Source organism: Ochotona princeps, chromosome 17 (genome assembly GCF_030435755.1).
Source record: "Ochotona princeps isolate mOchPri1 chromosome 17, mOchPri1.hap1, whole genome shotgun sequence".
Classification (NCBI taxonomy): domain Eukaryota; kingdom Metazoa; phylum Chordata; class Mammalia; order Lagomorpha; family Ochotonidae; genus Ochotona; species Ochotona princeps.
In genome coordinates this window covers 35,813,119-35,829,151 of record NC_080848.1, presented here as the reverse complement: position 1 = coordinate 35,829,151, position 16,033 = coordinate 35,813,119, and the positions used below count along the sequence as shown (strand labels likewise).

At 49.0% G+C, this 16,033-nt stretch overlaps 2 protein-coding genes across 2 annotated transcripts in view; one reads left to right on the top strand and one right to left on the bottom strand.

The window, feature by feature from the left end:
- The window catches only part of SUPT6H (SPT6 homolog, histone chaperone and transcription elongation factor), a 38,220-nt gene extending 29,607 nt beyond the window's left edge, over positions 1-8,613 (bottom strand). Inside the window, exon 1 of the mRNA XM_058675576.1 lies at positions 8,505-8,613. The gene's annotated coding sequence lies outside the window, so the exon portion shown is untranslated. The remainder of the gene's footprint in view (positions 1-8,504) is intronic.
- Positions 8,614-8,668: 55 nt separating this feature from the next.
- SDF2 (stromal cell derived factor 2) lies at positions 8,669-14,827 on the top strand. The gene is made up of 3 exons (XM_004593913.3): positions 8,669-9,102; positions 10,150-10,346; positions 14,224-14,827. Exons 1-3 carry the CDS (start codon positions 8,952-8,954, stop codon positions 14,509-14,511), a joined length of 636 nt encoding a protein of 211 aa, XP_004593970.1. The 5' UTR covers positions 8,669-8,951; the 3' UTR covers positions 14,512-14,827.
- The last annotated feature ends 1,206 nt before the right edge of the window (positions 14,828-16,033 follow it).

The window sequence follows — 16,033 nt, the reverse complement described above, 5'->3', positions numbered from 1 at the left end:
GTGGGAAGTAATATACAAGGCAAAAGGACTTCCAAACTGAGACATAGAAACAGTTAATGGTTCTGTTGATGCACTAAGTATCTCTACCCTAATCCTGTATGACCCTCAGCATATAAAGTCTGTTGCCTCTAATAAATTTTGGCTATTGATCATCAGTCAGTAGTTCAAGCGTGTTATTATCGGCTCCGTGCACCAAGTCCATCGCTGCAGGACAGCGACAGCCTGGGAAAGCAGTTGAGGATGGCCCAAGGCTTTGGGACCCTGCACCCACGTGGGAGACCTGGAAGAGGTTCCTGGTTCCCGGCTTCGGATTGGCGCGCACCGGCGCGTTGCGGCTCACTTGGGGAGTGAAACATCGGACGGAAGATCTTCCTCTCTGTCTCTCCTCCTCTCTGTATATCCGGCTTTCCAATAATAATAAATCTTTAAATAAAAATAAAAAAAAGAAGCTCTGGGCTCCTGACTTCAGAATGTATAACCCCTGGCCATTGTGGCCATTTGAGGAGTAAACCAGTGGACAGAAGACTCTGTTTTTCTCCTTTTTCTGCAACACTGAGCTTCCCCCTCCGCCCGCCCCCCTCCCAAAGACTGCTGGGCTGAAGAGCAGAGATTATGTCTTAGGCTCATCAGTACCTGGCTATGTGAACTCAAGCCAATTACTGGATGTGTCTAGTAGTGTCTTTAACTGGAAAAGTTACAATAGCATACTCACCTCTCAGGACAGCTAAGAAAGCTAAATGATATATGGGAAAAGAACCAAGTTTCATTTTGAATCCTGGGCTAACATTCCTTAGCATACCCCAATTTGTACCAACCAACCACAATTTCATCAGTTTTTTAAAACAGATTTATTTATTTTTATTGGAAAGGCAGATATGCTGAAAGGAGAGACAAAGATCTTTCATCCGTTGGATCACTCCCCAAGCAGTCGCAATGGTTGGAGCTGAGCCAATTCGAATCCAGGAGCCTCTTCTGGGTCTCACACATGAATGCAGGGTCCCAAGACTTTGGGCCATCCTCAACTGTTCTCCCAGGCCACAAGCAGGGAGCTGGATGGGAAGTGGAGCTGCCGGGATTAGAACCGGCGTTCATATGGGATCCCGGGGCTTTCAAGGCGAGGACTTTAGCCGCTAGGCCACGCCGCCGGGCCCAAACATTTTAAAGTGATAAAATTGGTCCTGGTGTGATAGCCTAGCAGCTAAAGTCCTCGCCTGGAACATGCTGGGATCCCATATGGGCACTGGTTCTAATCCTGGCGGCCCGCTTCCCATCCAACTTCCTGCTTGTGGCCTGGGAAAGCAGTCGAGGACGGCCCAAAGCTTTGGGACCCTGCACCCGCGTGGGAGACCTGGAAAGAGGTTGCTGGTTCCCGGCATCGGATTGGCGCGCACCGGCCCGTTGCAGCTCACTTGGGGAGTGAAACATCGGATGGAAGATCTTCCTCTCTGTCTCTCCTCCTCTGTATATCCGGCTTTCCAATAATAATAAAATCTTAAAAAAAATATATAAAAATAAATCTTAAGTAAGTAAATAAATAAATAAATCCTTAAAAATGGTAACTGCGGACACTCTGTTGGGCTGCAGCTCCCAATGGTGATCAAGAGAGGGTGGAGGGTAGGCCAGGCTGGTCAAGGCAGCAGCACCCACAGGCATATCTGTGGGCCAGGTCTAGGGGTAGGTTGGGTGAGTTAAGCTGCAGCACTCATGGGATGTGGGGACAGACTGGGCTAGGGTACACCACATGCTAGCACACTCAAAAACTGGGGGTTGAGGGCAGGCTTGATGGGGGTTATTGGTGGTTGTCGCAACTAGGCCACAGCACCCACTGGTATGAGTGAAGACTGGGCCTGTGGCAAACTGGGCTGGGCTAGACTGAAGTACCACTCAGTTAACATTAGAGATGGGACAGGGGGCAGAACTGAGCAGGCAGCTGCAGCCATTTGTATGAGTTTTAGCTGGTACAGGACCATGGCCCAAACCTGACTCTGCACTAGCTGGCATACATGAGAGTCAAGTCTGAGGTCATCCCAGATGAAGTTTCTAGGGGGACTTACAGACTAGACCACTGGACTCCAACCCGGCCACAGGGAAAATCATAATATATGTGTAACAACCTTACATTGCATGTATTGGAACTGGGCCTCCTCAGCTGCTGATGCCTATGCAGTGGACAGCACGCCCAGTCAGCTCATCTAGGTCAGCAGCGGATGTCAAGTGTCTTGTGAGACAAGGGAAAGCAGAACAGAACCACCACTCTCTTGCCCAAGCTTTGTAACATGTTCTTGGGTTTGTGAATGAACTAAGGTGTACTTGGTCAGTCAAGAGACCTTGGAAAGATTTTCTCAACCCTGATACAACAAAGCTGACACCTCAGAACTATGGAAATCATTCAAGCAACGTCTTGGAACACTATTCTGTCATCCCATGATGCTGATGCAGTCTGACAGCAAAGAGTGGACACACACCCCTGACCCACTACAGACACATGTACATTATAATTTATAGAAAATTATGTAATCTTTTTTTAAAAAGATTTATTTTATTTTATTTTTATTTTTATTACAAAGTCAGATATACTGAGAGGAGGAGAGACAGAGAGGAAGTGGAGCTGCCGGGATTAGAACCAGCGGCCATATGGGATCCAGGCGAGGACCTTACCCACTAGGCCACACCGCCAAGCCCAGAAAATTATGTAATCTTAAAAAATCAGATATACAGAGAGGAAGAGGAGAGAGGAAGATCTTTCGTCCAATGGTTCATTCCCCAAGTGGCCACAAAAGCTGGAGCTGTCAATCCGAAGCCAGAGCCTCTCCTGGGTCTCCCACACGGGTGCAGTGTCCCAAAGCTTTGGGCCATCCTCCACTGCTTTCCCAGGCCACAAGCAGGGAGTTGGATGGGAAGGGGGGCCGCTGGGACTAGAACTGGCACCCATATGGGATCCTGGTGCATGCAAGGCAAGGACTTTAGCTGCTAGGCTACCGCACTGGGCACAAAATTATGTAATCTTAATAAAAAAACATTATTAATAATCTTTTGGTAATTAAAACATCACTTGTGAACCTGGCATAATGGCCTAGTGGCTAAATCCTCGCCTTGCACGTGCCAGGATCCCATATGGGCACCAGTTAGTGTCCTATTGCTCTACTTCCCATCCAGCTCCTTGCTTGTGGGCTGGGAAAGCAGCAGAGGCCGACCCAAAGCCTTGAGACCCGGCACCCACGTGGGAGACCTGGAAGAGGTTCGTGGCTCCAGATCGTTTCAGCTCCGACTGTTGCAGCCACTTGGGGAATGAATCAGTGGATGGAAAATCTTTCTGTCTCTCCTCCTCTCTGTAAATCTGATTTCCCAATAATCAATAAGTCTTGAAAAAATTACTTGTTTGTTTTTATATTTCCTTGGCGAACAAGGGCTAAAGAGCATAAATAACTACAGCATGCAGCTGATTCAGTCCCTGCAGAGTAACAGTGACATAGCAGGTTAAGCTTCCACCTATGGCATTGGAATCCCATGTGGGCACCGGTTCAACTCCCGTTGCTGTACTTCCATCCTGCTCCCTGCTTACAGCCTGGGAGGGCAGCAGAAGATGGCCCAAGTTCATACCTAAGTGGGAGATCCAGAAGAAACTCCTCGATTTTGGCTTTAAATCACATTAGCTCCGGCCACTGCAGCCATTTGGGAAGTGAACCAGAGAATGAAAGACCTCTCTCTCTTTTCTGTTACTCTGCATTTCAGATAAAAATAAATCTTACTGTTGCACAGGACTCCAATCTAGCCTGGTTTTGGAAACGTTATTTTAAAGAGCAGAGTTACATGGAGGAACAGGTTTCTTTGGAGGTGGAGGAGGAATGGGGAGTAGTGCTGGGCAGGAAGCTTCCAGCTTCCCTGGCAGCACCCAAAAGGCCAGTTTGACTGGTGAGACGGAGACGAGGTGGTAAGTAGCAGGAAGCAAAGTCAAAACGATATTTGTAGAGTAAATCAAGGATTTGGGACTCCATCCTAAAGGCACTGGGGAAGCCACTACAGTTAAACAGAGGACTTGATACATTTGCTAGTTCAACAAATACTGACTTTGGGTCCGGCACAATAACTTAGCAGCTAAAGTCCTCTCCTCTTGCACATGCCAGGATCCCATATGGGCACCAGTTCTAATCCTGGTGGCCCCGCTTTCTGCCCAGCTCCCTGCTTGTAGCCTGGGAAAGCAGATGAGGAGGGCCCAAAGCGTTGGGACCCTGCACCTGTGTGGGAGTCCCAAAAGAGGCTGCTGCCTTCGGATTGGTGCAGCTCCTGATGTTGTGGCTGCTTGGGGAGTGAATCAATGGATGGAAGATCTTCCTCTATGTCTCTGTGTATATATGACTTTCCAATAAAAGTAATATAAATCTTTAAAACAACACAAAATAAAATATTGACTTAATGAGTCCCTACCCCTGGGGACCTCTATTCTGGTGCTGAGACCAACCACAAAAAATAAAATAATCCATGCTGTAATTGCTAGGAGGGAGGTACACATCCTTACCCGAGAGGGTAAACTTTGAGATCAAGAACAAAAAGCTGAGGAGAAAGGTTGTGATAAAAAAAAAAAAAAAAGACATGTTGCTGAGCCACACGGATGTCCTCAGCCCAGTGTAACTAGGGCATGGTAATGGCAGCACAACACCACGGAGGCGGGGCCTGCTCTGCAAGGCAGGAGGCTGTGGATACCATCTGATCTGATATGATCTTGCTACCTGGAAAATGGGACTGGCAAGGGGATTTGAGTAGCCCTGGAAAGAATTGTGGTTTAGAACAGGATGGAGGTACGGAAAATGGAGCAGGCAGATTTAAAATACACTTTGAATGAGGCTGATATGATGGCTCAACAAGATAATCCTCAGCCTTGCAGTGTAGGCCTCTCCCAGGGGTGCCGGTTTTAGTTCTGGCTGCTGCACTTCTGATCTAGCTTCCTGCTTATGGCCTGGGAGGGCAGTGGAAGATGGCTCAGGATCTTGGGACCCTGTACCTGTGTGGGAGGCCTGGAAGAGGCTCCTGGCTTTGGATCAGCTCAGCTCTGGCTGTTTAGGAAGTAAGCCAGGAGATGGATGATCTGTTTCTCCTTCTCTGCCTTTCAAATTTAACACACACACACACACACACACACACACACACATTTTGAAGGCAGAAGTAACAGGACTTAAAGACTAGGGAATAGGGACAGAAAGAGACAAAATTGAAAGAAGTGTGGCTAGGGGCCTGCCGTGGTAGCCTAGTGGTAAAAGTCCTTGCCTTGAATGCTCTGGGATCCCCATGGGTGCTGGTTCTAATCCTGGAGGCCCCCCCTTCTCATCCAGCTCCCTGGTTGTGGCCTGGGAAGGCAGTCGAGGATGGCCCAAAACCTTGGGCCCCTGTACCCGTGTGGAGACCTGGAGGAGCCCTTGGCTGCTGATTGGCTCAGCTTGTGGCTCCATTGTGGCCACTCGGGGAGTGAATTATTGGATGGAAGATTGTCCTGTCTCTCCTCCTCTGTGTATTCACCTTTCCAATAAAAATACATAAGCTTAAAAAGAAAAAAGAGAGAGATGTGGCTTTGGTAACCATGTGGATGGATTACCACTGAGCTGGGCACTGATGATCACATCAGCATTTTCTTTTGGTTATGTCATGTGGGGGTGCTTAGGAGACTAGGAACTGGGGAAAGGGGTTTTGCAGGAAGACTGTAAATCCCTAATTAGCATGCTGGATTCCAACTACTCTGCTTCTAATCCGACTTCCTGCTAATGTGCCTGGGAAAGCAGTGGAAGCCTGGCTCTGCAGGGCCAAGCTCTGCTGTGGCAGTCATTTGGGAAGTGAAAAATCCCTCTCTATGTGCTGCTCTGCCTTTTATATAAATTCATCCTTAGTAATACTACTACTAATAAAGAGAAGGCATTCCGAAGTACGACTTTGGAACTGAGAAAAAGGGTTTAGCTAGAGATTTAAACTGAGGAGTTGCCAGCTTTTAGGTGACAATTAAAATGGGGGTGTGGATGGGGTGACTGCACCAGCTAAGGACACATGCATAAGATTCAGGAGTCTGAGGCTGGCGTGGTGGCTCCGTAGCTAAATCCTCACCTTGCATGCACTGGCGGCCCATATGGGTGCTGGTTCATGCCCTGGAGGCTCCACTTCCCATCCAGCTCCCTGCTTGTGGCCTGGGAAAGCAGGAGAGGATGGCCCAATGCATTGGGACACTGCACCCGCGTGGGAGACCTGGAAGAGGCTCCTACCTCCTGCCAGTGTAGCCACTTGCAAAATGAATCGGTGGATGTCAGACCCTGCTCTCTCTGTAGATCTATTTTTCCAATAACAATAAGGCTTAAAAAAAAAAAAAAAGATCCAGGACTACACTGACATATAAACCCAACTTGTTAGAGTTGAAGATAAACATGGTTGGCCAAGGAGTGTGGAAGGTTCAACCAGGTAAATGAAGAAAACCTACCAAGAACACTTAGAAAACCCAAGAGAAGAGCTTCAAGAAAGCAGTAACTTGGGCCCGGCGGCGTGCTTAGCGGCTAAAGTCCTCGCCTTGAAAGCCCCGGGATCCCATATGGGCGCCGGTCCTAATCCCGGGAGCTCCACTTCCCATCCAGCTCCCTACTTGTGGCCTGGGAAAGCAGTCGAGGACGGCCCAATGCATTGGGACACTGCACCCGCGTGGGAGACCCGGAAGAGGTTCCTGGTTCCCGGCATCGAATCGGCACAGCACCGGCCGTTGCGGCTCACTTGGGGAGTGAATCATCGGACGGAAGATCTTCCTCTCTGTCTCTCCTTCTCTGTGTATATCTGGCTGTAATAAAATGAATAAATCTTAAAAAAAAAAAAAAAAAAGAAAGTAGTAACTGTTGAACAGCCCAGAGACTGAAAAGAAAACAAAGTATCCACTGGATTTGGCAACACAGAAGTGTTAACTTTGACAAGGTCAAGAGAACTCAAGTGGTAACAGGTGAACTTGGCTCAGGGAGAAATTTGGGAAAACAAATGATTAGACAGGATTTTGGAACTGTGCTGAGGATAACGGAGAAGAAAACCAAGAATTATACACAGTATTACTGATGGTGGTGCTGTGGAGACCAGGAACAGAACCAAGGGTAAATTTATTTATATCTGAAGACCTTACAGCCCCACCCATCAACAGGCCGGCTTTGTTTTCTGATGGAAGTGGCCTGGGGCGGTGCTACCAATGCCTGGTGGCTAAATCCTCACCTTGCTTCCCATCCAGCTCCCTGCTTGTGGCCAGGGAAAGCAGTTGAGGACCGCACAAAGCCTTGGGATCTTACACCTGCATGGGAAATCCAGAAAAGGCTCCTTACTTCAGATTGGTTCAGCATTTGTGGCCACTTGGGGACTGAACCCGTCAATGGAAGATCTTTCTGCCTCTCTATCCTCTCTGTAAACCTGACTTTCCAATAAAAATAAATCTAAAAAAGAAAGAGGCCTCAGGAGAGGAAGAGGTGGAATCTACCTGCCTGACATCACATTCCTTGATGGTGTTGATGGGATTAATCACAAGGGGGTTTGAGAAACACGCCTGGGTAAACTCATCTAGTAGCCACACAAGCCAAAGGCACAGCTGAAGCAGAATAAAAACACCCAAGACTTAAAAATTGGTAATCATAAGATAAATGATGGAACTAGGTTTATTTTCCACAGAAATTAATCAAGTTCAAGACTGTTTACATTCTCCACGTTCCTTAAAAGTACCATAGCCTAATGCTCCCTTCCTGCTCCTGATATATTAAAGTTCCATGAAAGCATATCTATATCTATCTATCTATATATATATTTTTTTACACAACAGCATCTCCTAACGAAAAATCAAGTCCCAGTTCCTACGCAGACTCAGAGAAATGAGATACTGGCCCTGATTCAAGGGAGCGCCTGAAAAGAACTGCAGCCGCTGGAAGAAAAAGAAAGTCTTGGCTTAACTCATTCTGAGGTGTCTGGCAGGAGTCTGGCCAATATTGGAAAATTGAAATCTACAGAACATGAACCAAGATCCCTGAGCTCCGTTAAGGACTCAAGGCTGTGACCTTCCACCCAAAAGCTCTATTATCTGTATTATTCAACGGCACGGAAAGAGCTGGAAATTGGCATCACCCGCTAGCCTGATGACGGCCCAGCTGGCGAAAGCTCCGCAGGATTCACAGGCTCGCAAACGGCGGCTCGACCCCTTGACCCCGGCCCCTTCGCGTGGCCCGGCTTCCAGCAGCTGCGGCCACCGGGACGGCAGCGCCCCGAGCCTGTTGCTTCAACAGACCACCCCCCACTCCCGGGCTCGGGGTGCTCCCCACTGGGGAACAGCCTGGAGACTCGAACCGACGCCCGGCGCCGCCGCTCCCGCCCCCTCCCCCTCCGGGCAGAGCGAGGCCCCCCGAGCCTCCTCCGGCACAAGGCTCCCCAGTGCCTCCTCTCTCCAGGGGCCAGGCCCGAGCCGCCCGGCTTCCCAACCCGACGCCGCCGAGAAACGCGCTCTCCGCCCCCAACTTTACCTGCCCGAAGCCCGCCGCTTCCCCAGAGCGCTCAGTCCCCTCGGAGGAAAATGGAGTCGGCGAACCGAGGCCGGGAGAGGAGAGTCCGGACCCACCGCACGGCCCCTCCGCCGCCACCGCCGCCACCGCCGCCGCCGCCGCCGCCGCCGCCGCGTCGACGTGCGGCGTCACTTCCGGCCCCCTGTCACTGGGAGTGGGCGGGCCGCTCCTGGCGGAGCAGGAAACCGGCCGTCGCGGAATCCCCGCCGGCCCTGCTGCGACCCCGACCCCGACCCCGGGCTCGAGGAGTGCCGAGGAACCCGGCCCGGAGCGCTCCTCAGGCCGCGGCAGTCAGAGGAACTCTAGAGCTCCGAGTGGAGCGCTCTCACTTCCTTCTCGCTGTGGTTCCGGTTCCGGGGAGGGACTGAGGTTTCCTGGAAGCCTGCGGGGCTCGGCTGCCGGGTGAGGATGGCTGTGGTGTCGCTCCTGGTGTTCGGGGGCCTGTGGAGCGCTGTCGGGGCGTCCGGTCTGGCTGTGGTTACTTGCGGATCTGTGGTGAAGCTTCTCAACACGCGGCACAACGTCCGATTGCACTCCCATGACGTGCGCTATGGATCAGGTGCGGCGGGATACCTGGTTCGGCCGCCGGGGCGTGCGGTGGGGAGGCGTGTCCAGGGGAGGGTCGTGGGGGCCTGTGGAGGTGAGGGGTGCCCTGGGGAGGGTCGTGGGGGCCTGCGGAGGGGAGGCGTGTCCAGGGGAGGGTCGTGGGGTATTGTGGAGGGGAGGCGTGTCCAGGGGAGGATCGTGGGGGCCTGCCCAGGGGAGGGTGTCCTGGCGAGGGTCATGGGGTATTGCTGAGGTGAGGGGTCCGCTGGGGAGGGTCTTGGGGGTCTGTAGAGATGAAAGGTGTGGGGGGAGTATCACAGGGGCCTGTGGAGGGGAATGGTGCCCCAGGGAGGGTCACAGGGACCTGTGGACAGGAGGGGTGTCCCAGGAAAGGTCATAGGGGTTTGCGAAGGTGCAGGGATTTATCTACTTGAAAAGGCAGAAAGAGGGAAAGATATTCCATCTGCTGGTTCACTCCCCAGATTTCCCCAGCAGCAGAGGCTGGACCATTCTGAAGGCAGGAGCCTGCAGCTTTCTCCAGGTCTCCTATGAGGATGCAGGGGCCCAAGAACTTGGTCCCTCCTCCACTGCTTTCTCATGACATTAGCTGTGGGCTGGAACAAAAGTGGAGCAGCCATCACTTCTGTATGGGATACTGGCTTTGAAGACAGTGGCATAACCTGCTATATCACAACATTGACCCCTCCCTTAAGTTCTGAAAGTACCCTTCTAAAATTATATACTCAGCATGTTCTAGGGACTCCCTAGGCTAGTAATCCTGGAGTATGTGTATGTAGGTAAACATGGCCTGTACTTCCAAAAACTGTACTAATTTATGTTTCTAGTGTTTTGATAGGACCAACTCTACTGTTTTTCATATAATAAATAATACTAGTCACATTTAGGATTTTTCATAAATATCTTAATGCTGTAGAAGAAAAAATATTGCCAAACTTAGTGTTGACTGCATACCTGTCCATACCTGCTTTATGACAGGGCACGTCATTGACCATAGGGGAGAGTGAGAGGGTCAGATTGCACTTACTTTTTTTTACTGCAGGTAGCGGGCAGCAGTCAGTGACAGGTGTGACCTCTGTGGATGACAGTAACAGTTACTGGCGAGTGCGAGGGAAGACAGCCACGGTGTGTGAGAGAGGAACCCCCATCAAATGTGGCCAGCTTATCCGGCTGACACATGTCAACACTGGCCGAAACCTCCATAGTCACCACTTCACCTCACCTCTTTCCGGCAACCAGGTGAGCTAGCATCCAGGGGCCACTACTGTTCGACATGGTCCAACTGGGCTCAGACGTCTTTCTTTTCCAGGTGTGGATGTTCTTTTCCATGCAGTGTCAGGATTGATCATACAGACAACAAGAAGATGCTTAATGGAGAAATGAGTTTATTAAACTATACTGTGGCCATCATCCATACTTTTAGGATGACAACACTGATATGAATGGTTTTAGAAAACTGGAATTTTGTGAATCAAAACTTAATTCTTACCTTAACAGTACCATCCTACTTTTCTTTATTAGTGAAATCCACCATCATTTATTATTAGCTATTCTCACCACAAACCCAAGACACTGTTACAGGGTCATGCCAAACAAGTCTAAAGTTTATTAAGGAGTCCTTATTAATCAAGCTTGATGATAACAGAGCACACTAGAAACAGCAAGTCACAAGTCCAATCAGTTGTAACCACAAGAGGAACAAATGGTCTTTACCCTGAAGTCCATCCGTTAAGCTGAAGACCTATGTCCAAGCTTCTCCAACAATATAAGCTATCCTGAGAGATATACAACAAATAACCTGGACACATTTACAAAGCTGCAGACATTCACCTTTCCCTGGCTTCTCTGCTCACATTCCACTACTGCTAGGCTCCACCTCTCCTGGAACTCCTTATAGTACACAAATTAGAAATACAAAGCATCTTAGCTTATCTTTACTGTCCCGCCGAAGCAGTGAACAGAGGGTGAGGAATACATGCAGGGGATACCTGTCCTCAGAGTCTGTCCTGGCCAAGAGTCAGAGTGCCAGAGCAATGGAAGCACAGGATGAAGAGAGTGAGCCCCTCCTTATCATGAGCCATTATAGGGGCTTGTGAGGGGAGCAGTTATGCAACAAGGCAGTACTGCCCCTCTGAAGTTCCAGATGATCACAGGTGGGCAGGAGGGAACACCTAGATGGTGGTGGTGGGGTGGCTTCCAAGCCCATGATCCTGAACTAGCTGCCTACCTCACCACAACACCAGACATAGTAAGCAAAAGTGAACCACATAAGAGGCCTTTATTTCGAAGGGAAGGGCAGAGGGAAAGCTGTGGCAGAGAGAGCATGGTGGGAGTGGAGAAAGGAAAGGCACCTCTATAGCCACGAGGTGGGTATGGGGTTGCTGGGTCAGGGATTGGCAGATGCCAGATGCAGCTGTAGGTGGCCACCAGGGATAAATGTCTTGGGCATTGCTGGAGCAGAACCATTAGGTGTAGGGATCATAAAGTACAGGGATTGGGGGCACAGGGCTTACTTAGGCAAGTGGGCCTTATTGGGACCATACCTAGGGGATTTAAGGTAATGCTGGGTAAGAAGGTATTCAAGGTGGTGCTCGGTCCAGGATGGTCGGGTCAATCTTAAGGGTTTGCACTGAGTCACTCCTTACATTTATGATAATTTTGATATAACTAAACTAGATAGATTCAACATTGTACAATACTATGTTTATTCTAGATCATCAATGATGCACATTGTCTAAGAACATACAAGCTTAATCTCTATCTGGGTCTCCCAGAGTAGGTGGCGGGGTCCCAAGCACTTGAGCCATCTTCTTTTATCTTCTCAGGCATGTTAACAGGGGTTAGATTGGACTGGTTTGGAAGCAGAACAGCCAGGATTTGCACGCATGCTCAGGCTAATCCAAGATGCCAGTGTTGCAGACAGTGACTTCACATTGCTGTCACAACAGCACCAGGACCCTGACTTGCTCAGTTTTGAGGAGTACGGGATCCATTGTATTGTAGGATACTTTATCAGATTGGATGTGGTGACAGTGTCCCCTGATGGCTCCTCTGATAGAAGTTTGGTTCCCGATGTCATATAGAAATGGTGGGGTCTTTAAGAGATGACTAGGGAAAAAAAATAATAATTAAAGAGGTGACTAGAGCATAGAGAGACTGAGTGCTCTCAGGGCGATTTTAGTCCTCCAAAAATGCATTCTCAGGAGAAGGGGGTTGTTAGCGAAGAGTATGGCCTCACTGGAGTCGGCCTCTTCATTACACACACACACCCCCTCTCCATGAAGCCCTTGCCCTTTCAACTTAACGATACAGCCAGGGGTGGCTGTGAGTGTTGTGTTGTTTGTACTTCGTGGCCGCCAGGATTGTGAGCTCCGCAATAAACCTCTATTCATTGTACATTATCAAGCAGCTCAGATAGATGAAGACCATAGCCCTCTGCTGGAATTTGGCTGATGTTTTCCTCATGGTTTCACTGGGCTTAATGGAGTACAGGGAGGAAGATCACCAAGGGCAAGTGCTATGCTCATCAATGTGCTGTCTACAGAATCTGACTGGATGCTGCCCTGGGTTACCAGAGTCAAGTAGTGTCTTCGACTTCTTTAAAGTTACTCTTTGTTTTCCTCCTTTCCATATTGTAGTCTTTTGAAGGAAGTCATGCATAGGCCATGCTTACAGAGCAGAGACTTAGGCTGCTCCAACTTGAGAGTGGACTATGTGCTTAATTTACTTGAGTTTTTTCTGTATGAAACATTTGTCTTGGGGTTGGCACTGTGGTATAGTGTGTTAAATCACTGCCTGTAGCACCACCCTGATATGAGCACCAGTGTGCCTCCCAACTGTTCCAACTGCTCAGCTCCCTGCTAAGGTGCCTGGGAAGGCTGCAGATGGTGACCCAGGTTCTTGGGCCCTTGCACCCACGTGAGAACTACATGCAGCTCCTGGGTCCTTGTCTTGGCCTAGATCTACCCTGGCCTTTGTGGCCATGTGGGGAGTAAACCAGTGGATAGAGGATCTCTTTTCTCTATACATCTGTCTTTCAAATAAATCTTTATTTTTGTTTACTAATTTGAAAGGCAATGTTAGAGAAATCTTTTTTTATTGTTTGAATATTTATTTATTTTTATTGGAAGTCAGATATACAGAGAGGAGGAGCTTCTGTCCAATGATTCACTTCCCAAGTGACTGAAACAGCTGGAGCTGAGCCAATCTGAAGCCAGGAGCCAGAAGCTTCTTCCAGGTCTCCCACATGGATGCAGGGTCCCAAGGCTTTGGGCCATCTTCAGTTGCTTTCCCAGGCCACAAGCAGGGAGCTGGATGGGAAATGGGACCACCGGGATTAGAACTGGTGCCCATATGGGATCCTGGCACATAAAGGTGAGGACTTTAGCTGCTAGGAACCCACACTGGGCCCTAGAGAAATCTTTAATCTGCTGTTTTATTCTTCAGGTAGCTGCAATAGCCAGGGCTGGGCTTCAAATCAACACACATATGGGATGCTGACGCTGCATACAGTGGCTTAACTTGACTGTGGCACAGTGCTGACCCTTGGATAAATCAATCTTTAAGAAGTTTTTGGTTTTAAGAACCGTGATATTTAGATGAGCAGTGGATTGTGGAATACCTGTTGCACTTTGCTTGGTGAACATTTTCCATCACAGTTGATTCTTCCCGTTTATCACTGGGGATACGGCCAGGAAGAATACAGGAAAGGACTCAACTGAGATTCAAGGTCTACCCATCTCCAGAGCCCATTTAATTAAAAAAAAAAAAAGTATGTTTTTCTTAAAAATGTCATTATTTATTTCAAAGGTAGAGTGACAGAGAGAGGAGAAATAGAGACTTCGCAAATAGCTACGCTAGCTAGAGCTGAGTCCAGCCAAAGCCAGGAGCCAGGAGCCAGGAATTGCATCCATGCTTGGCCCATCACCTGCAACCTCTCAGGGTATATATTAGCCGCAAGCTGGATTGGGACTGGAGGCGGGATTCGAACCAGACACTTCCACAGGGGGTGTGGGTGTCCCAAGCAGAGCCTTCAACCTGCTCGGCTGCTTTGCCTACCCCATTCCCTTTGGTCTGTGCTTCAGCCGTGGTAATACTGTCCCTTCTGTGTTTCCAGGAAGTGAGTGCATTCGGTGAGGAAGGGGAAGGCGACTATCTGGATGACTGGACTGTGCTCTGTAACGGGCCCTACTGGGTGAGAGACGGGGAGGTGCGGTTCAAGCATTCATCCACGGAAGTCCTGCTGTCTGTCACAGGGGAGCAATATGGTCGTCCCATCAGCGGACAAAAAGAAGTTCATGGCATGGCCCAGGCAAGCCCGAACAACTACTGGAAAGCCATGGAGGGCATCTTCATGAAGCCCAGCGAGCTGCTGAAGGCGGAAGCCCACCATGCTGAGCTCTGAGTCTGGAGGTGTTGAGCCTCTCGCCACACAGTGTTCATGGACACAGCGGCTGCGTCCCCTGTCCTCTAGGACATGCACTCTGGATGGTGGCCACCTGGGGAGCTTCACAGCTGAATCAGTTGCTCCCAGACTTGGGTCGGCTCTTTTTGAGGACTCGGTGAGGGGCAGATGTTTGTTCTTCCTGTGTCTAAAACAAACTGAGGGAGTCGGGAAATATTTACTCTTCAGATGTCAGCATCATGGATTGTTAATGTGTGTGTGACTTTTCTGTTGTTTCTTCCCAAAACTGATAAAGTGGGAAATTTCTTGCTGGTCACATCACTGTCGTTTATTAGCTGTACTGTTTCCTTCTCCACTTTAGTGTTCCTGCACTCTCCCCATCCCCACCACCTCAGCACCTCATCTTTGTATTTTAGACTTGTGACTTAAGAGACCCTTGAAAAAAAGCAGCATAGTAAATAACCAAGGATCAGAGGAGAAAAGGGAGAAAGGGTGGAAGGAAGAGGTGCCATTTATTCACTGCAAATGCTACCTTGTTTACTGGTCACAGAATATTACAAGGTTTATGTTATAGCTTCTCCAATGACTAACAAAAAAGCTGAGTTTATTTTGAGATAGGAGTCCTGCTGTGTGTGAATCTCACTCTTTTTTACAAGTGAATAATTGTTCTTAAGTGTTAGAAGATGACTGCTGTTCTGGGATAAACATAGGGACACTGTTGAAAAGATGTCCCTGCTATACCCTTATATCCTTCAACCCTGTAATGGTGAGTAGGATGACTGCCACCTGCTGAAATTTTAGTGACTAGCAAGTTTTTTTTCCCTTCTGTTTGCTTTAATGTTGTTAATTCTAAATATTTAGATCTAACAGGTTCTGTGCCAAACATTTTTTTTTAAAGATTTATTTATTTTTATTACAAAGTCAGATATACAGAGAGGAGGAGAGACAGAGAGGAAGATCTTCCGTCCGATGATTCACTCCCCAAGTGACTACAATGGCCTGTGCTGTGCCAATCTGAAGCTGGGAACCAGGAACCTCTTCCCGGTTTCCTACGCGGGTGCAGGGTCCCAAAGCATTGGGTCGTCCTCAACTGCTTTCCCAGGCCACAAGCAGGGAGCTGGATAGGAAGTGGAGCTGCCAGGATTAGAACTGGGGCCCATATGGGATCCCGGGTTGTGTAAGGCAAGGACTTTAGCCGCTAGGCCACGCCGCCGGGCCCCAAACATGTTTTAGGATATGAACACTTGGTCTCTTTCATAAAGGAGCTGTGATCTCAGTCAACAGAGATCAGAAACAAATTGGGCCCCATCTCTGCCTCTCTTCACTTTGGTTTTGAAATCTCTCCAGAAAGATCAGTGAAATCACATCTACAGTTCAGGCTGTGAGATTGCAGGGATTGGCAATGGTAACAGTGTAGGGAGAAAGAAAGAAGTGGTGGGACCATCAGGTGAATAAAGTAAACAGATGGGACAAAACAATTAAGGAAAGTGAAGCACACCCCCTGATGTAAAGAGGACCCAGA